Source organism: Hibiscus syriacus, unplaced genomic scaffold, assembly GCF_006381635.1.
Source record: "Hibiscus syriacus cultivar Baekdansim isolate YM2019G1 unplaced genomic scaffold, ASM638163v2 tig00111769_pilon, whole genome shotgun sequence".
NCBI lineage: Eukaryota > Viridiplantae > Streptophyta > Magnoliopsida > Malvales > Malvaceae > Hibiscus > Hibiscus syriacus.
The window spans coordinates 1,247,775-1,269,723 of NW_024063172.1; the positions used below are offsets into that span (position 1 = coordinate 1,247,775).

Below are 21,949 nucleotides of genomic sequence, written 5' to 3' on the forward strand. Positions count from 1 at the left end.
TCCAACTTTTAAAGACTAATGTACATCTCCAACAATCCATCTGGATAGATTCAATTTCAAATACCTAAATAAAAATATTTACTAATTTTATAGGATTTAATAAAACTTTTAAAAAGTTTAATTACAAAATTACCTAAAATACTAAATTTAATCAAAGTTAAAATTTTGGAAACACTTTTTTTTTGTTAAGCTAAACGTAATTATAAAGTAGTATTTAAATACTAAATCACACTTGTAATAATTGGTGTTCGAACCCATAACCGATAAGAACAGTGTTGATTCCTTTAACTATTGTGGTAATTTAGTTCATGTAAATTTTTTGAAGCACTTAATTAAAAAGAAAAGGATAATATCATTTTATTTGTATGATTCGTCGTTGATTTATTTGTAAAATATACACGCCCTATAAATATAGTTGTTTAAACTCGAAACTATAAAAAATACTCTCTTTTACAATTAAAATCATTCGATGAATTCATCAAAAATATTAATTTTCACTTTATTTCATAAATAATTTAAAATGTGCATACCCTTAAGCATGTTTAATTTAAGGTATGATTCAACAAGGAATGATGGGCATGAGCTGATCAACCGACATTCTAGAAGTGGCTCACATGGTTGGTTTAGGGCAGCATCAAGTTGGCATTATCCAAAACAATAAATAGTAATTAATTGCATGAAGCAATGGGATTTTATGATAAAAGAAACAGGTGATGTTTTGTGACATGTTGGAAATGGTAAATGTAACAACCGGCACAAAAGCCAACATAATTCCAGTTGGACCTTACTAAATTATTACATGTACATACAACACGCTTGTACTATCTTGTTCCTAATCATCCAAGTTTGTTCCTAAAATGAAGACATAACCCAGTTTCAAGTGTTTTGTGCATAAATATACAAGCTTTCATAATAATTTATCGTTTCAAGTGTAATAGTGAAAACAAAATGAACAAATTGAGTTTTATGTGCTCGAATGGGCTTCGTTGGCTGTATAGGCCACGCGGGATTTTTTTTAAAAAACTATGGACTACATTAAACGTTTATACTTATGACATATATGGTGTTCAAATTTAGATTCTCAATAATAACAATAATTCTTTTACCGCGAGGTTCACTAAGTTCAAGTTCTTTCTTTCTTAAATTGTCTTATTTTGAGTCATAAATTCTTGGAGATATAATAATAATAATAATAATAATAATAATAATAATAAATGTGCAAATATTTTGATTTTAAGGAAATCGATAGCTTACTATTAGATGCAATATTTTAGCTACAAGTCTAGGAATTTAGCTAGCCAATTTCATGAAATACAAATATAAATACGTGGAAACATGGTATATATAAAATATAAATATTGATACATAAAATATACTCTTAATCAATATTATAAAAACATTTATTCTCTCTTTCTCTCTATAGTTTAAAGTTTTGAAAGAAAGGACAAACTACATGTTTAATGTCTAAATCATCAATTTTTCAATTCTTAAATAATAATTAGAATTTTTTTAATTGAAAGAATCACTTTAATAACAAATATTTGAAATATATGATATAAATTAATCGATAATTGAATAAAAAATAAAATAAACCCTTGTAATTAAATAAAGATAAAGCAAAATGGAGTTGATAGGAATTCAAGAAATCAATATCAAACTAACCCAACGTGAAGCACTTGGATTAGGGAAAGAGCCACCAAAAGATTCGACATTTTCAGTTTTTTAATAATTAAATTATCCGAAGATTGTTAACACAAGCGTTTAGGATTCAGGAATTTAAACTTATAAGATCAAATTTGAATCCTATCACCGTCACTCTTAATGAACAATTTGTAAATTCTTATATAAATCTCAATTAAATTTTAGATAGCCTTAACTCTGTACTGGGTAGACCTAAACTTTTCTTAATAAAAATATCATAATCAAATTACTTTCTTTTCTCTTCTTTGAACAAAAAAGTTACTTTCTTTTGGGATTATTAAGTTCAATTAATGTTATTTTAAAATAATACATAATTTTAAAATTAAATAAAAATGATATTATGAAACCGTCACAAATTAAAAAAAAAAGGCTTTATTACGTATATATACCGATTTTCTTAATTATTTATAAAAGTGGCACGTTCGAAAACTGATTTTTCAAAATAATATTTTTAGGAAACACACGGATGACTGGATGAACTTTTTCATACGTGGCACCCAAACTCCAAAAAGGGTGCGACTGTTTGGACATATTTTTACTTACGTGGTATAATTACAGAAGGCCTGCGTATTAAAACTCGACTTTCATGCATTTTAAGTAGTCAACGTGGTGTTGTCAAAGATCAAAAATGAAGAAAATTAAAGTAAGGACGAAAATAGATAAAAAAATTTATTAAGTTTAGGGGTTAAAGGAATCGGTATTGTTTCTAGAAGTCACAGATTTTAACACCAGCGACTACAGTAGAGTGATTGAGTGTTCATTATCAAATGATTGAGAGTATTTATAATAGATACTAATTTGTAATCAACTTATCTTAATAAAAAAAATTTAAAAAATAATTAAACGAATTTTATCTAAAAAATGAACATGTGTGGTACGTTTGTAACGTTTCTACAACATGAACTAACACGAAGAAAGAGTATGAACAGAGGAACAATGACGACATTTGAACATTTGAGAAAATTTATAAGTCATGCTAATGTTCTTTTCTCAAGGGTGAATGTAAAATTTTATGTTGGAAAATAAATTTATAAAAAATTATAGGAATAATAAAGTTATAAAATCTTAAAAGAATAAAAATATATTTTTAATAAAAAACGTAAATAATACCTAAAATATATAATAATTTAATTTTTTAAGGAAAACCATTTATTCGCCGTCCTCGTTTGAGCCATCTATATTCTTTCTCATACAAATATGGATCAGTGGCTAAATTTATACTTTAAAATTACAACTTTGATTTATTTTCTATAGCATAAATATTTGTTTAGGATTATTTATACATTTAGTATCTAAACTAACAATTTTAGTCTGTTTTAGTACCTAAACTTTTAATTATTTTCAAAACTTATTGTTAAATTTTAAACGAGGTGCTTAAATACAATAAAGCTAAAGTTTTTATGCGTGATACTAAAATAAAATAAAAACTAAACTTTAAGTATGATTTAAAAAAATAAAAAATTAGATATTAAAACGAAGAAACTGATAATTTAAATATTAAATGTATAATTTACCATTTTTAAATGAGACCCCCTTACTTTTAAAAAAATAAGTAAATGTTTTTTATTTTAGTCTAATCCAACCGTCCTTTTCATAATTTAAAAAACCAATAAAATATTATGCAATCGATATTATTTAAATTTAAATAAAAGGTGCAGTAAATGAGGTGTCTCAGATCGAACGACTACAAAAACTTTAAAAAATTGATTAAACACTTTATTCCAATTTTCCTAATGTCTTCCAGCTTTGATCCAAACTTTTAAGTTGATTGTGACCGTTGATGAAAACGACTCGCTTTTGACGTAAACATTTGGGACCCACGTCACATGCCCCCTCCCTGGTAATATCTACTTAAAAGGAGCCCATCAAACAAAAATGGGACCAAGTTTCCAAAATAAAACCATAAATTGAAAATAAAGTTGTAGGAGCTTGGAGAAAAAAACATTTATTTACAATTTAGGACTTTAAATAAATATATTAATTTTAATATTTATACATTTTATTCATAACTCAAATAATTATTTCACCTTTCTTTCATTAAAAGTAAAAGCTTCGCTGAAATCAATGAATGTCCATCTTATAACTGGTGTTTTAAGAAACTTATCAGACTAAGGAGTGAAGCTTTGCCCCTTATTAATTCTGATTTAACGAGGACAAGAGATTTATGGGAGGAATTGAGAGTTCACAAAACTAAGGTTCATTGGCACAAAATAGTTTGGTTCCCACTCCACATACCTAAACTCAGTATTATCTCTTGGATGGTCATATTTGACAGACTTTTAACTCGGGATAGGCTTACTAAAATGGGGATTGCTTCTGATGAGTTATGTGTTTTATGTAATGAATTTCCAGAAAACATGAACCATCTGTTTGTGCACTGTACTTATGCTATTTCACTGTGGAACATTATCTTGCGTCTTACTTCTTTGAGTAACAATCACAGCACTTGGGAATCTAGGATTACTTGGGCTATTCTGGAATGGAAGGGTAAATTCCTTCTTATCATCATTTTGAAATTAGCATGGAGTGCTTTTATCTATTCAGTTTGGGAAGAAAGGAACATAAGAATTTTCAGAGGAGAGTCGATAACGATTGATCAAGTTATAAGGGTTATTAAAGACTTTGTCCGAATCAAACATAGTGACAAGAATCTTAATAGAACTGATAGAGTTAATATTAACCTTTGTAATTACTGGGGTATAGACTAACATTTTTGTTGTAAATAGTATATACTCCCATATATAACTTTTGTTGATGTACTTCCTTCTTCTTGGATAATAAAATTCTACTTATCCAAATAATAATAATAATAATACATTCCTATAACAATGAGTATGTATATCTTATTTATGTTACGAATGAAATCGTTTTTACTTTAGTCCTTAATTTTTTATAGTAAAATTTCATAAATATTATTTTTTAAAATTTTGATCAATTATTACAAGATTAGTGGTGTTGATAATGTGATTTTTATATTTCTTACATTGTTTTCTATTTCTTTCTTTTTTATTTATTTATTTCCTTATATCGTATTTTTTATTTTAAATATCTCAATTTGTGTGACACGTTTTCGTATGTCGTTATGACATATTTTTCTCTATCTTTTGGCATATTTTTTGTCATTTGACCTTTTTTTTTGTTTAGTTTTCTCATGATTGGATTTGATGATGTCTCGACTGATCAATATGACACTTATCCGTTATCTTGATGATTTTTCCTACTTTGAATTCTTAGATTGAATTTGGATATGTTGTTTATGTTCGAATATAATTTTCTCATTACACTCGACTTTGATTTATGATTATAGGTGGTCTTACAATCGTTGATTTCCTATCGTGATTCATTTATCGATGTAGTCAGATTTATTCATATCTATCTTTTGTTATAGTTTTTTTTGGATGAATTATTAACATTTTCTTTACATAATCCTTATATGATCTCACATGATTGATTTCTTGGATTAATGGTTATAGAAATATATCATAATTATATATTTATTGTAATGTTAGATATTTTATCCTTTTAAGTAAAATTAACTGTTTCTATGAAAAAAGTAACATTAGAACTCTTTAATTAATTTTAATAAAATAAATAAATTTTATCACCTAAATTTTACAAATTTCACAATAAAATGAGTTTAAAAAAAGTTTTCCAAAAGAAAATAAAGAGTACATCAAAAAATATATATATTTTTTATTATCCTCCCGGTTCTAAGTGTGATTAATTTAGATTGACACACGTCGCACACTTAATTTTAATGAGTGAGTTTTTTAACAAAGATTTTATACTTATACAAAAACTTGAATCTAAAACCTTAGTTAAATAATATCAAACTACTTATCATATGAACCGACACACTATTACATTACATAACGAAATATTTTAAACATACACGAGTAAAGAAAAAACGTGAGAAAAAAAAGATAGATGAAAGTAAATGAACGATCACAAAAGCCACTATTTGACCCTCACACCCTGCTTTTCACTTACGGGTCCTTTCTTTTCCCAAATACAACAGGAAAATAGTGGGGATAGTTCCGACTGGCAGATTAAAAAACGGTTAAAATAAGGTGTTATCGGTTTTATTATTGTGTTAAATAATAAAATCGGTAAAAATTATCGAAAATATTATTAGGCGCTATCGATTTTGTTATTATTGGGTGTTTTTACCGGATTTTCGAAAAAAAATACCGAAAATATTTTTAGGCTTAAAAAATGACCGGATTAACATAATATTTTAGGTAATTATCGGAAAAATTTAGGTAATTTTTATCGGTTTTATTATTTAAACGATAACAAAACCGATAACACCTTATTTTAACCGTTTTTAAGCCTGTCGTACTGTAGAACTTCCCGAAAATAATACCACTCCAAAAGCAAACAAATTTAGAGATAGATTCAAAAATTTAAAAGATAGTTTGCTTTTGGAAGTGTGATCTGTTTGCTGTTGTTTCTAAAATTTTAGGTTTATTAATAATTTATTTTATTAAAGTAAGGTGATTATATAATATATATTATAAATATTTTTAATTATTTAATAACAAACACTTAATCACTTATGCTATAATCATTAGTGATTGAATCCACGATCTTTAAAAATAACAATAAATTTTTTAATCATTGAAATAAATTAATTTATTCTATTTACGATCATTAAAATTTAATTTTTTAACTTTATTTAAGGATTTAATGTCCCATTTACTAGACAAGTTAGTTGGTGTTGGATTTATAAAAAAGTTGAGAGTTTCGTCAGTGATTCAAATCGAAAATTGATTAATTTTTTTATTAAAAATAAAAAATAATATTTTTACAATAAATGGAAGAAAAAAAATTGAATATAAGTTGTTAAGCGTTAGGGTTCAGCTCCCGATGGACAATTATATTTGAGGGATTCAATCATGCGTCGTTTCTTTTTAGGGTACCCTTTAATCGTTTTTTTTGTCTTTTGATTGTTTAAAGTTCCAATAGCTTCCACCATGGACATGGTTACGAGTAGGCTGTAAAACTGAATTTGAATACTAATAAATATACGAGTAAATTATACATTTAATACTTAAATTATCAATTTTAGTTATTTTAACATTTAAACTTTAAAATTTTTAATTCATACTTAATATTTAATTTTCAATTCATTATAATATTCGTCGTTAAAAATTTAATGTATTTAGCACATAAACTATTAGTCTTGGTTTGTTTTAGTATCTAAACTTTTAATTTTTTTTTCAAAAAATAACGCTAAATTCTGAACGATGATACTAAAATAAAACAAAAACTAAAGTTTTTAACACCATGATACTAAAATAAAACAAAAACTAAAATTTAGGTATAGTTTTGAAAATTTGAAAGTTTAAGTATTAAAACGAACCAAAACTGATTGTTTAAATACTAAGCATGTAATTTACCCTAAATATATTTGATTCTTAATTTATAAATTAAAAAATATAATACTCTTTTTTTAATTTTACAAGATCATTAAATCACGTTGAAAATTATAGTATTATACTAATTTGATAAATGTGCAAATGCTGAGGATTAAATGTATAATTAAATTATTTTTAAACAACCATATGGCTCTTTTGTTAAATATTGGTTGCTTAACCAACAACCAGTGAGATGAGGCACTAAATCCCTTAAACAAGGTCGGGGGTTCGAATCATGACGTTTGCGAATGGAGCAAACTGGGTTGGGAGGATCGTCCTCGCCTCTGCAGTATCCGATCTGAATTAATCGATCAATAGATCGGATACCAGTGATTAATTAAAAAAAAATATTAGCGGCTTATGACTTGATTAGAACACTTAAATAGTTACGTGATCTTATTGATCAAACTGAAAATGTCGATGATCATAATTAAAATAAACAGTAATTGAGTGATCACGTATATAGATTATCCTAAAGTAAGGAGGGATCCTTTTAGAACACAAAATTTTTTCATCAACCTCTTCCAAACCTTTTAATTTTAAATCTAATGCATGTTTCACCCTATAATATTTCGGCACCCCCTTTCAAATTGCACGATTTCTTTTTATTTACTCATAATTTCTAGTCGTGATATCTTTGTTTGTGTTTATGTTCTTATTAATTATTTTTTATCCATTTTTGCGTATTTTAGAGTTATTTTAAGGGAATGTATCAAAAACGATTTTTTACTTTTATTTTTCTGCTTTTTCACTTAGAAGGGGGAAAATTACTTTCTCCCCCGTGGGTTTTGAAGGATTTTACCATTTACAGCAGAACTAAGTAAATACAAAAGGATAAAAAAAAGAGAGAGCTTCCATTACGATCTAATCATTCCCCCACACGCCCGCCCACTGCCTTCGCTACCACGCCACATTCGCTGACAACTTCCGCCGCCGCCACGTCAATCTTGGCCTTATTGCATTTGGTTCCAGAAAATCCCACGTCTTTTGATTCAGATCCACCATTGAAGACTCGGAGCCTGCTCGTCTGCAAAGAAATTGCAGACTTCATCCGCAGTACTACTGATGAAATCATGCTCTTCCATCTTCACATAAGTTGTTTTGAACAACTGGAAGCAGTTGCTCATGGACGACGGCGATGAACACGCCACCGCGTTCCTTGGGCTGCCTCCGCCACCGCCGCTGCTGATATTATCGTCATTCAAGATAGCACTCGAGTCACTATCTGACGACCCGTCTTTCAAGTCGGGGAAAACGGTGTCGCCACCACCATCAACTGATCCACTGGGGCAGTTCAATTCCGCCGGCTCCGATGAGGTATCCAAAGGTGAAACCGGCGGCGGCTCATTAAGCTTTGACTTCAGCTCATTAATCTACACCATTTTCAGACATTTAAATAAACCCAAAGATTTCCTAGCTTTACCATGATAAATGAATTCGATCTATCAGATAATTACCTGTCTGAGAAGAGCTTCATTTTCATGGTGGAGGGCATTGTAATTGAGCTTAAGAGAATCATAACCGGTTTTGAGAACACCGTAATCTCTTTCCAATTGCTTGGTTTTCCACCTGGCACGTCGGTTCTGGAACCAGACAGCAACTTGTCGTGGTTGCAAGCCAAGTTCTTGAGCCAGTTTCGTTTTCTTGTCGGGGTCTAGCTTGTTTTCCACTTCGAAATTCTTCTCCAATGCTTTCACTTGATCTACACTCAATCGTCTCTTCTTCCCGCCGCCATGGCCGACGACCGTTAACTCTTCGAAACAACCTTCTTCGTCTAACTCTAATCCATCTAACATCGACTGAAACTCCCGACTGTAAACATTGCTTCTTGGACTATGTTCATCTGTATCAAAATCAAAAACATAATCAAACGATCAAGACACCGATGAACATCAAAGACTGTTATTGTTTTGTTATAAAATCTTGGGTTTTCTTTATTAGACCTGAATTTGGGCAGATCGACATTAAAGCACCCAAAGAATCTGAGCTTCCAGATCTCTTCATGGTTGATGATGGGATGAGCAATTTCTTCAATTTTTCTTTAAAAATTGACAATGGAAATTGTTGTTAAATAGATTCAACTTAGAACGAAACCCAAACAAGAATCAAATTGTACAAAGTTGTAACATTTTTACAACTAAAGAACAATAACCACTGTCCTGTATTAACTTCACCATTTTTGTTCTTCGTTAACACAGGTCCCGTCAAACAACGTAACAAGAAAAACAAAGAGACCAACTGAACTAGAGAAAAGGATGAATTTTCTTTTCCTTTCCTTTTACATTATTAGTCTAAAAGACATTAATCATCTAGAAAAAAGGAAGCTTTTTTTTTCAGGTGAAAGGGAGAGGGAGAGGTAAGTAAGAAGAATTAGAAGCAAGTGGACGACCCAAGTTTCCCAAATGTTTAAATAAAAGGGAAGATGGGTCATATCTGGGTTAGAAATTGACTAGGGTTAGCTACAATTAGCATGCAAATGCAAATGAACCCAAAATTCATTCCAAATGCGATTTTTAGTGTACATTTTTAAATTTTTTTAATTTATTTTATCCCATATATTTAGTGTTAAAAGAAAATAATATTTTTTAAAACTTTTAAATTCAAATAATTATATTTATATATAAGGTGCATATATTATTAATAAATTTTTAATTTTATATTAAACATTAAAATTATTAAGTCAATTTTTTTATCTAAATTTGTTTTAAAAAGTAACTATACCAAATTAAATGTAAATCAAACCTATTTTTTTTAACAAATGAAAGTAATTTAAACTATTATACATAAGGAGTCCAGCCTTATCAGCTAAAATAGATGAAACCATAAAGTCCGATACATCAAGCATCACAACGTAGTCTTATTTGTTAGACTTTTAAGTCATTTTCACAAATATTACTAAAGATTTTAACTCTTAGTTTGATCTAAAACGTGATTTTAGTTTATATTTTTTTATCATTTTGATTTTGATTTTGATTTTTAATTTTTTTAATTGAGTTGAATCAATTAACAAAAAATAATGAAGTTGTTAAATTAATATAAATATTTAATCATTTTATCAATATTAATTAAATTATTTTTATTTTTATTTTAATATAAAAATAAAATTAATAAAAATATTCAAAAAAATATAAAGTAAAAAATATATATTAAATCATTAAAATTAAAATATATATAGTATAAAAACAAAATCAATCGAAATCAATCACTTTTTCATCTTACTCAATTTATAGAACTTAATAGTCTTGAGGGTAAAAAAGATAAAAAGAAAATTACATAATAAAATAATTTTTAAGCTTCATACAAAAATAACTGTACAAATTATACTTTGTGTTAATTTTAGGTGTCCAAAAACTATTTCGATAAATATATGTATTTAACGTTTTCTCCATTACACTTTAGGTGCCTAAGCAGTAACAACCGTTAAAAAAACATTAAGTGATACATGTTATTTTTATATTTTGACTTAATGCAAAAATAAGTGCCCAAACTATAGGTGCATAAAATTTTTTCTCCAATAATAGATGTTTAATATTTTCGACGTTACACTTTCATGTGCATAGACTATAACAACAGTTACATTCAACATTTATCTTACATGTATCGCATTTATATATATTTTAAAATCTTTTTTAATTTTGAAAATATTAAGATATTATTTTAAAAACTAATTTTAAGAAAAAAAATTCCTCTCCCTCATGTGCGAAAATTCTTCCTCTCCCCGATAGCATTCAAAACACCCTCGATCGTTCCCATCAATCCCTAAACTTAAATTAGTGCAAGAATGATAACTTTGAGATTAGGTTAGGGATTTGAGTATTAGGTTTAGTGACTTAAATTTGAATTTATGGATTTAAGGGGATTGAGATGATAAAAGAGGGATGGTTGGCGGTGGTGGTCTAGCGAAGAATGAGTGACCGTTCGACGACGGTGAAGGTGATCGGTGATGATTGACGACAACTGATAATGAAATTAAAAAGAGAGATTTTAAGGTTGGAGGATTTTTTTTTTTTGATTTTTGAAAAAATAGTGTTTTAGAATAATATTATTAAAAAAAATTAGGCATCACTTTTAACGAAAATTCTTAAGACACTTAAAGTTAACTTAGAATATAGTTTAGACATTTTTTTTATTAAGTTAAAATATAAATATTGTCACTTAACAGTTTTTTTAACGGTCGTTATTATGTATGCACCTAAAAATATAATAAAAATATTAAACACTTAAAATATATATGAAATATTATTTTTTAGCAAAATTTTTTCTTTAAACATTTAAAATTAACCTAATATATACTTTGAACACTTATCTTTTCATTAAGCCTAAATTTTATTTAGGAGTGTGATGGGAGCAAATATCATTAAGCTTTTTTGTCTTTGACTCGATTGTTGCCAAATCTAATTGAAAGGTCTACAATAATAATTTATTTAATATAAAATTTAAAAAATAATTTCATATAGCTTGCGTAGGTAATTTTTAATGAAGTAGGTTTTTATTATTAAATAATAATTCCATATGAATCATGCCGGCTCATATTACTAAAATATGCCCGGTTCGAGCATGTTGAATTTACCCACTAAGCTCGACCGGTTATGCTATGGCTCGGCTTATAACGCGGCTTCGCTCCTTCTTTTCTATCGTGTCCGGTACGATTAATCGCCGAATTTTTCAACCGCTTCTTCTCGCATTCTTTTCTAAAGACCAATGACACGTCTCCTGTTTAATGAGTTGAGTAGTTCGTAATTCGAATTCAACTCGATCATATTTCAGTAAAAATTTAAATTGAATTAACTCGATTTGAATTCAAACTCTACTTGAGACTTTAACTATTTGAGTTGATCATAATTTAGCTCGACTCGATAATTTTACAAGCATCTTGTTAATTTTTTAATATAATTTTAATAGTTATATTTAAAAAATTATTTCATTATAAGAATAAAAAATGAAAAGTTTGTCTTATTCAAAAACCCCAATTATGAAATCTCCTCTATCCCGCTTCACACCAAAATAAATTATTAATTAATATTTGACTACACTAAAAATTAAATCTTATTTATTATTTTAATATATTTGTAGATTGTTATTTTAAAATTTAGACTTTGAAAGTGCTTTATATAATCTTTTTATTATTAGTAGATTTTAACTATAGTTAAGAAAATAAGATAAAAATTTCAGTGAGTTTAACGAATATCGAGTTTAACGAGCAACGAATCGAGTAACATATTTTTTTAATGACCACTAGTCGAACAAAATTTTAACGAGTAACGAGCCGAGTCGAGCAATAATTTTTTTAACGAGCATGAGTTAAGCATTGTCCAATTTGCGATAAGCGCCCACATTTTGGTTAAACTTATAAATAATAATATTAACTCTTAAATTTTTTTCATCTCTCTAAATTTTTTAATTTTCTTTAGAAAAATTGAATCAATTTATAAAAAATAACAGTTTTATTTCAATAGCACATGCTCCGTTTTTAGCTTTTCTATTTTTTTTGCAATATTTTTGCCTCATAATCATATTTTTTTTAATAAATATCGCATTTTTTATTTTATCGGTTGATTTGAATGGATAAAGCTTTTAATATACATTTATAAGTTTGAATAATTAATGCATTAATAGTGTATAAAATATACATTATCAATAAATTAGAGAGTAGCACATCATTAATAATAAACAAAAATATAATAATTTTAAATTTTGGGTAAAATACACAAATGATATCCTAATTATAGGGTGTTGTTTTGTTGAGTATCCCGACTATTAAAAAATACAAAATAATCCTTTAATTATAGTGTGTTACTTTGTTGAGTTCACCAACTATTAAAAATTACAAATGATCACTTAACTATTCATATATTCCAAAATGTCATTTTTCGTTAAAAAATTGACGAGAATCTAAGCTGGACATTAAACTACTGAACGAGATATGATAAAATCCAATCTCAGTATCTTAAACGATTATCATCTCACAGTCAACATGTTAACATCTAGCTTAGACGATCGTTAAATTTGCAACATAAAATGATGATTTTGGAACATATGAATAATATGTACTATTTTGTAACTTTTAGTAGTCGGAAAACCCAATAAAACAACACCTTATAATCGAATGATTATTTTATAATTTTTAATAGTCGGTGAATTCAACAAAACAATACCCAATGATAAGGGATCATTTGTGTACTTTACGCTAAAATTTTATGGTGGTATGTCATTATTTGATGCACTAATAGTACATATAATTATACATCATCGTACATTAATTATTAGTTTATCTTGTAAATTGAAATTTTAATTTTAGAACCAAAAGATTTCAATGGTTAAAGGGATGATTATTATCTTTAGAGGTCTCAAATTCGAGCACCAATGACTGCAAGATTTGAGCGTTCATTGTTAAATGAATCAGATTCTTTAAAATAGACACTTTCACTTGTAATTACCATATATTAATAAAAAAATTAAAACCATCAAATGAACTTAATGATTAAAAAAAGTATTATTCTCCCTAGAAGTCTTAAGTTCAAGCAGCTACGTCTGCAGATTGTTTGCGTTGTCATTTGCTAATACATATTATGAATATATACTACCTTAAAATCAAATCATACCATTTTAAAAAATAACGTTTACGGTTTCTCTCTCTAGAATTCCAACCTTTAGGAATTACTTTTTAGGAAACTCGAATTTCTTTTAGGAATTCTAATTTTAACAATTTTTAGTTTGGGTTGTAGGGTTTACTATTTTTACTAATTTTGAGTTTAGGATTCTGAAAATAATTGAGCAATGTTTGTATAGTAATATCTAAAAGGAAATTTGATTTTGGGAATGTTTTTCAAAAGTTTCTTTTGGGGTTAAAAGTGTTTTTTTTAGATTTGAAGTAATGTCAATTTTTGGAGTCAAAAGTGCTCTTCAACTTGATTTAGTTCTCGTCTGGCATGACTTTTCAAATACACTTTTAGTTAAAAATCTCATTTTAAACGCAAAATGAATACCAAACAATTTAAAAAAAGTGCGATGAAAATGATAATTTCAAATCCACCGCAAAAGCACAAAATTATACGCTTTTTCATTTTTAACTTTGTGTTTGAGAGCAAATTATAATTTTACCCTTATTAATGCATTGACTCCACTCAATTATTTATTTACATTTTGTTTTAATAATTTAATGTTAACATCTTCAAAAAATATTAAAGTTTAAAAATAGGTAAAAGGATAACTTTTGCCCTTGTAGTATACCCAATTTATCACTTTCGCCTCTATCGTATTTTCTCATCAATTTAGCCCTCGAAGTTGCTTAATTGCATCCTTCTATACCTAACCCTAAATTATAAACATTAAACCCTAAACCCTAAACCCTAAACCCTAAACTCCAACTTAAGATTTTTGATTTAGAGTTTTAAGTTAGGAGGAAGGTATAGAATGATGCAATTAGATAACATTGAGGGCTAAATTGATGCGAAAATACAATAGGGGTGAAAATGATAAATTGAGTCTACTACGGGGTCAAAGGTTACCCTTAAGCCTTAAAAATATTATTAATAAATTACCTTATAATATTTTTTATTTTTTTATTACAGTTTAAGAGTATATTTTATATATTATAGTATAAATAAGTGTAAATATAATTTAACTTCTATATTTTTAATTTACAACATAATGTCTATAATGAGCATTTTATCATTTCAAATTCGCTTTTTAACAATAATCCCAAACAACCAAATTTTAAACTGTACTTCTAAACAATACTTTAAAAAAACAATTCTACCTCATTTTTCAAAAACCCTGTCAAACTAGACCTTATAGAGAAATTTTGAAAAGTTAAAAATTATAATTTTTAGTTAATTATTCATTTATCCTCATTTATATTACTATTTCTTTTATACTTTCAAAAATAATGTCCAAAATGAACCCCAAACTCAATTTTTTTTAAAATTAATTTCCAAAGAAAGAGTGAAATGATGAGTTGTGAGCATGTGACAAATGCTTAATTCTTGCACACAATGTTGGGAAAACAAAAGCATATACTTTAACAAAAAAAGCTGTCGGCTATGATGCCGAGAAAAATGGGTTTTGGAATCTCAATTACATGCTAAGAGGTCCAATGGAAGATTAGCACCAAATTTATAATGATAATAAAACAATCCAACAATAAATGACTTATTGTCCATGGAATATTACCAGTCTTGTTTGATATAAATTCAATCATAATTATCAGGTATTGGACGTACACTTGCAATGATGGATTTGAGTAAAATGATTTTGGGCTTAATTAAAGTTTTTTAAGTTTAAGAGGCTCAACTAAAATATTCTTTAGGATAATGTCTAGTGTACGCCTAGAGCAAGTTTAATTTTCAACCCTTGTCTTGCTCATATAAGTAACCTCTACTCTTTTTCATCATTTGTTTTTTCGGGTAACTACGTGTTTAGTATCTAAATTATCAGTTTTGATCCGTTTTAGTACTCAAATTTTATTTTTTTAAAAGGCTTAAAGTAAAAATAAGTACTCAAATTATGCTTTCTTTTTGTTTCAAGTATCTAAACTATTTTTGGTCAAACTAAGCCCTTAAACTATTATATTTAATCATGTAAAATCCTATCATTTTCAATTAGAAAATATTTTTCGACCAATAAGATGGTGACACGTCATATAAAATTAGGTACTTGTTTTGATAAAAAAATAGTTTAGGGGCTTAAATCGAAAAAGATTCATAGTTTAGGGACTGATTTTGACCAAAAAGTAGTTTAAGTACTTAAAGTGGTTACATATAATATTTTAAGGACTTCGTTTAACCAAAAAATAATTTATGTACTTAAAGCAAAAAAATGACATAGTTTGAGTACCTTTTTCAATTTAAGCCTTTTTAAAAACACAACATTTACTTTTTGTTGTATTTTAGTACCCCCATCGTTAAAAATTTGGTGGACAGGCTGAGGTGGCATAGCTTTGGTGGACGAACAACTAATCCAAACGGTGGACCACGAGAGAATAACATGACAACCAATATAATCTTGTTTCAGGCCCATTAGATGGTGGATTATGAAGATCAGAGGATGAAGAAATCGAAGAGTCCTTTGCCGATTTGGGGAGATTGAGGCATTTCTCGGAGAAATGGAGGCCAAAATCACACTCGGGGAATCGAAATGTGCGGGTTGAAAATTTTGGACTTCATTGGTTGACAGATACGACAGTCGATGACTGTATACACGGTGGCCAGTGAGCCTATTCATTAAGTTTTTAACGGAGAAGTACTGAAATGGAATAAAAACTAAACATTAGGATGATTTTGAAAAAAAATGAAAGTTTAGGTAGCAAAATGAATAAAAATTAAGAATTTAGGTACTAAACACGTAATTTACACGTCATGGAGGAGTACATGACAATTAATTGTTTTTAAAAAAAATTCTTCTTCTTCTTCTTTCAAAACACCCAAATGATAAAGTAAAAGTAACAACAAAAAAGCAAGATTCAACCCTTGTCCATTTGTACGAAGTCAACAAAAGTTGTTTGATCTTTATCTATGGACTCAGAAATCAACAAAACAAAATGGATTGTTACATTAGCAAATGCAAACTCAAAAAACATTACATACAAGATTTCAATCATGTTCAAAATAAACTTATCGTCTTCATCTCATCATCATCACAAGCTCCTAAAACTCTCGTTATGACTAGTAAGAAAATCTCTCCATTGCCTCCTTCCCCCACCATCTCGTCCTCTTCTTCAGTCTCTTCCTTCACCTGTTTCACCATCAACATTGCAATTGGTTCGTGTTCTTCCGTTAAGCTCAAAGGATCGATCCTTTTTCAGTGAGTTTTTGTGAGAATGTGTTAAGGAAAATCTTTATATTATCCGTATTAATTCAATCAAGAAAGCTTCTCTTACGTTAGCTGTCACTAAATCTCCTTATCAGATATCGAACTCGACGGTTAAACCAGTGGTGGCACTCGCAAAACAAGGAAGTACGGTGAGGAGAAAAAGCTCTACATTGCAGTAGAGATGACAGTCAAATTTACCATTAACATTACCCTGATTATAGAGTTAACTCATATAACTATTTACTAAATATGAGTTGCAGGTCGTCATCACCAAGCATGAGATTTAACGAAGATGACAATAATACTATCAAGGATTATTGTCAAGATTGATCATAATAATACCGAAGTGGAAATGCCGTGGGCTATACGTAGTTTCGATTCTCCTCCGTGGCGGAGGTGGGGTTTAGATTGAAAGATGGAGATGTTGACTTCTCCATGATGAACACTTCAGAAATTTGGGGTCTGACAAAAAAACTTAGAGAATCGTTAATAGAAAATTATAAATTAACTAGCGATTGGTATATAAGAAAGAAAAAGATGAGAAATAATAAGGATAAAATAAAGACATATTTAAATGGAGATTTTAGTTACACAGGTGAGTAGGGGAAAAAGTGTTTGGTCGGATGAAATGCTTGTCGTGATGTGAAAGAATGTGAGTTGAAGAGAAGAAGAAGAAGACATGATTTTTTTTATAAATTTAATTTTCATGTAATACTTCAGTTAATAGATTAACAATATTAACGACTAATACATTTAAATTGGACGGACTAATAATATAAGGGATCAAATACGTTTAATTTTTTAATTGGTGATCAAAATCGATAAAATCGTAAACAAACAATACTAATCGCGTGATTTACCCAGTAAGGTTGTATTTGTGAGTAGGCTTCCTTAGTGGGAAACAGCTTTAGTTTGCTTTTGCTTTATTTACTATTTTACGAGCGCGATCAGGACTTTGTTTTCCCATTACATTCAAACTACACATTTCAGACAAATCTTTTTGGTTCCATAGAATTTCTTTTACAGTAGAGGTGGTGATGTGTTTAAATGAAAAAATTGAAAATTTTAGCTAAATTAAATATAAAATCATTGTTAAGGACTTATTCGATGTTTTAACAATAGTTTAAAGATAAAATTAAATAGTAACCTTTTAGATAACATTGTTACGTCATCAATTTAATAAGAATAATGATTGAATAATCATTAGAAATGATCATCCAGCTCAGTTAGTAGAGTACAAGGTTCTTAACCTTGAGGTCATGAGATCGAGTCCCATGGAGGGTATTTCATAATTTGGAGGTCTCATACGGAAGCTGCTCTCAACCTAATGTTCGGGGCAGCCTACTATTTTACCTCCCTCTTATCTCATTACATATGAGAACAAGGGACAACCAATCAATGATGGAGTAATCATTAACGTTAATGGCTAATTTGTCATTTTTAGAACTTTAGAACAAAAACAAAAATTTAATCAAATACCAGCCACCGTGTAATTTGCCCTTATAAAAAACAAATGCCATCCAAAATAAAAAGGATAAACTATATTAATGGTCACAAATGTTTAAGTAAATTTTAATTTTTCTCTATGAAATTTTAAATGTAACAAACTGGTTACTAACATTATCAATTTATAACAAATTGATTACTGTCATCATTGATTTATAACAAATCAGTCATTCACCCTAAACAACTGTTACTTCATCATAGAAAACTGATTTAACAAATTTAGAGTGTTGAGCTGTCATTCTTTCGAATGGGAAAATAGATTCTTACCTGCAATTTGCTAGTTTGTTATAAATCGATAATATTAGTGATTAATTTGTTATTATAGAAACTTCAGTGAGGAAACCGAAAATTTACTCAAATATTAGTAACCATTTATGTAGTTTACCCAAATAATAAATGAAAAAATGTCATAAAAAATTCCAGGTGGATAAACCTATAAAAGACAGTATACCTGAAATAGAAAAAAGCGAAAAAGGAGAACAATTATCCAAAAAGATCTTACTCCTGTCCGCCACGTCAGCTCAGAACTTGAATCAGCCACACAAAACTCACCACTTCTCGACTTCTTGTCGATTCATCAAGCATTTCTCACGGCGGTGGCTATGGTGATTAAACGCCAATAAAAGGCTCAAAACTTGTCTCCAATCACTAATAATAGCTCTCAATTATTCCTCAATGGCTCTCTCCGATTTGCAGTATGTTCATTCTGTTCTTTTTTCGCTTTAAATCTTGTCCATAATTTCACTTTTCTCTATAATTTTTTATATTCTTATATCTATTGAATTTCAAATTCACTATTATTATTCATCTAACAAGTCCATTGCTTTGAGATATAACTACGAACTAAACATTCATATGTGTTCTATAACACAACCTTGATTTCTTGTTAGCAAGATTCTTTTATAATGTATTTATTTCTAGAATCCAATGGTGTTAAGAATACATGGGTTGAATTTTTTTTTCACTTATGTTTAATTTAGAGGGTACAATTATGGGAGTCCGATTGTTACAGCAAATGGGTGCAACCGTGTTTTGTTTGCAAGTATTTGTACGAGAAAGATGGGTTTGAGCTTCAAGGGTGTTGGTAAAGTTAGAGCTGCTTTGGTATCTGGTGAAGGGATGTGTTATCTTATCATAAAGGTAATGAAATTGTCGCTGGGAAGACTGGTTTCGTCGATGGACTCCTTGACAAGCAAACTGAGATTGATATGCAGCCTGATGCCGTAGGTTTCGGAACACTTGCAGCCGAAATGATTCCTATGATTGGCAGTTTCTCTGGTGATGAATATGACCTGGATCATCCTACAGAAGGGTTCGCTTCCATCCCCGAAGCCGTTGAAGATGTTAGTCGAGGAAAGGTTTGTCTGCCCTTGTTACATGTTCGAATTCGATATTCGTTTATAAGAATTATCACACTGCTAATCAAGGAAAACCTGCAGTTAGTAATCGTTGTGGACGACGAAGATAGAGAAAACGAGGGTGATCTGATAATGGCAGCATCAATGGCAACTCCTGAGGCCATGGCCTTTATTGTCAAGCATGGAACTGGAATTGTTTGTGTGAGCATGAAAGCTGAAGACTTGGAGAGGTTGGAGCTACCCTTAATGGTAACACAGAAGGAGAATGAGGAAAAACTTTGTACAGCTTTTACTGTATCAGTGGTATGTCCTCTTTGCTTTACAAGATGAGCATTTTCTTCCAATGATGGATTGCAATTTCGATGTTGTACGCTTGCTTTCTATAGCTAATTTAAAGTTTTGGTATCCTTGTTTTGTGATCGATTGTGTCGGTTTCATGCAGGATGCAAAGCATGGTACAGCAACAGGTGTCTCTGCTCGTGATAGGGCTACAACAATAATTGCTTTGGCATCTAAAGACTCAAAACCTGAAGATTTCAACCGCCCGGGTCATATCTTTCCCCTGAAATACAGGGAGGGAGGGGTGCTGAAAAGAGCTGGGCACACGGAAGCTTCAGTTGATCTATCTGTATTAGCCGGTTTAGAACCTGCAGCAGTTTTATGTGAGATTGTGGATGATGATGGCTCGATGGCTAGGTTGCCAAAGCTTCGTGAGTTTGCACAGGCTGAAAAATTGAAGATTATTTCTATCGCTGATCTAATCAGGTATATTTATGAGAGCATTTTTCATAGAGGGTGTTGGTGTTGTTGTAGTTAGGATTTTTATTGCTCTTCTTACCACTTAAGTTATTAATATAACTGTAATTGACAGATATAGAAGGAAAAGAGATAGGCTGGTAGAGCTGGCTGCATGTGCATTGATACCTACGATCTGGGGGCCGTTTAAAGCATACTGTTATAGGTCATTGCTAGATGGGATCGAGCACATTGCGATGGTTAAGGTAAGCTTTTAATCCGAATGCTCACCACCTTCGTCTGTTTCATATTTTGGTTCAGTAAGCAACAATAGTCAGTTGTGCCATTAGCAACATGGGGAAACTGTTATCAATATGACTAGGCCGTATGAGTAGGACATTGACTGGATATTGGAACATGCAGGGTGAAATCGGTGATGGACGAGATATTCTTGTGAGGGTACATTCCGAGTGCCTTACCGGCGACATATTTGGGTCAGCCAGATGTGATTGCGGAAACCAGTTGGCACTAGCAATGAAGCAAATCGAGGCTACTGGGCAGGGTGTATTAGTTTATCTTCGTGGACATGAAGGTAAAGGGATCGGTTTAGGCCACAAGCACCGTGCTTACAACCTCCAAGATGATGGACATGACACGGTTGAGGCCAACGAGGAGCTCGGATTACCTGTGGGTTCTCGGGAATATGGCATTGGGGCACAAGTAAGTTCTCTTCTGCAAATTGTTTGGTATCATTTATGTTTTGCTTCTCTATCTGTCACACTTAGTTACCTCTTATATTAAAGGTTCTATCATAAAGAATCAAATAATGAAATCTACTTTTGGTCAATGTCGGATCTTTGCTTACTAATCTATGACAGAAAATTAACTCAATTGAAACCACCGGCACCCTTCAATTTCAGAGTGTTGTCACAGTCCTTAACATCGTATTCCATTCGGATCGGAAGTTCAACCATGTCTTTATACCTGCACCACATGCTTGTGGCATTAAAAGTGCCTGAATGCAGCGTTCAATTTGTTGCAGATACTAAGGGATCTTGGTGTTCATACAATGAGGCTGATGACAAACAATCCGGCAAAGTACGTCGGGCTTAAGGGTTACGGTTTGGCCATCTCCGGCAGGGTACCGTTGTTGACATCAATAACTAAAGACAACAGTGGATACTAGGAGACCAGAAGAGAAAAAATGGGGCTTACTTTTTGGTTCAGAAAGAAACTTGCAAAACTGCTTGTTGTTTGAGTTGGTAATTTCAAGTAGGTCTGCTCCGATTATAACACTTTGATACGATGATTTGGAAATGAAATATTAATTTATTGTTTGATTTAAATTTTTACACTAATTTAAAAGCCTAATCGATTTGTAACGAACATGATCATATTTTATTTGTTTAAGTTTTTTTT

The 21,949-nt window shown here is 29.9% G+C and overlaps 2 protein-coding genes across 2 annotated transcripts; one reads left to right on the forward strand and one right to left on the reverse strand.

Annotated features, from left to right (window-relative positions):
• Positions 1 to 7,841: 7,841 nt before the first annotated feature.
• Positions 7,842 to 9,486, reverse strand: LOC120169441 (homeobox-leucine zipper protein ATHB-6-like). The gene is made up of 3 exons (XM_039177585.1): positions 9,065 to 9,486; positions 8,579 to 8,964; positions 7,842 to 8,494 (listed from the first exon to the last, which is right to left on the reverse strand). The coding sequence occupies exons 1-3, from the start codon at positions 9,123 to 9,125 to the stop codon at positions 8,114 to 8,116; spliced, it is 828 nt and encodes a 275-aa protein (XP_039033516.1). The 5' UTR covers positions 9,126 to 9,486; the 3' UTR covers positions 7,842 to 8,113.
• A 10,402-nt stretch (positions 9,487 to 19,888) lies between these two features.
• Positions 19,889 to 21,716, forward strand: LOC120169539 (bifunctional riboflavin biosynthesis protein RIBA 1, chloroplastic-like). The gene is made up of 5 exons (XM_039177659.1): positions 19,889 to 20,098; positions 20,238 to 20,560; positions 20,667 to 20,796; positions 20,954 to 21,250; positions 21,573 to 21,716. Exons 1-5 carry the CDS (start codon positions 19,928 to 19,930, stop codon positions 21,714 to 21,716), a joined length of 1,065 nt encoding a protein of 354 aa, XP_039033590.1. The 5' UTR covers positions 19,889 to 19,927.
• The last annotated feature ends 233 nt before the right edge of the window (positions 21,717 to 21,949 follow it).

Coding starts and splice junctions, on each gene's coding strand:
- LOC120169539 (XM_039177659.1), top strand. CDS start 19,928: ATGGCAGCATCAATGGCAACTCCTGAGGCCATGGCCTTTATTGTCAAG. Junction 20,099..20,237: donor CAGCTTTTACTGTATCAGTG/GTATGTCCTCTT, acceptor GGTTTCATGCAG/GATGCAAAGCATGGTACAGC. Junction 20,561..20,666: donor TCTATCGCTGATCTAATCAG/GTATATTTATGA, acceptor TGTAATTGACAG/ATATAGAAGGAAAAGAGATA.
- LOC120169441 (XM_039177585.1), bottom strand. CDS start 9,125: ATGAAGAGATCTGGAAGCTCAGATTCTTTGGGTGCTTTAATGTCGATC. Junction 8,965..9,064: donor GTCGATCTGCCCAAATTCAG/GTCTAATAAAGA, acceptor ATTTTGATACAG/ATGAACATAGTCCAAGAAGC. Junction 8,495..8,578: donor ATGAAGCTCTTCTCAGACAG/GTAATTATCTGA, acceptor AAAATGGTGTAG/ATTAATGAGCTGAAGTCAAA.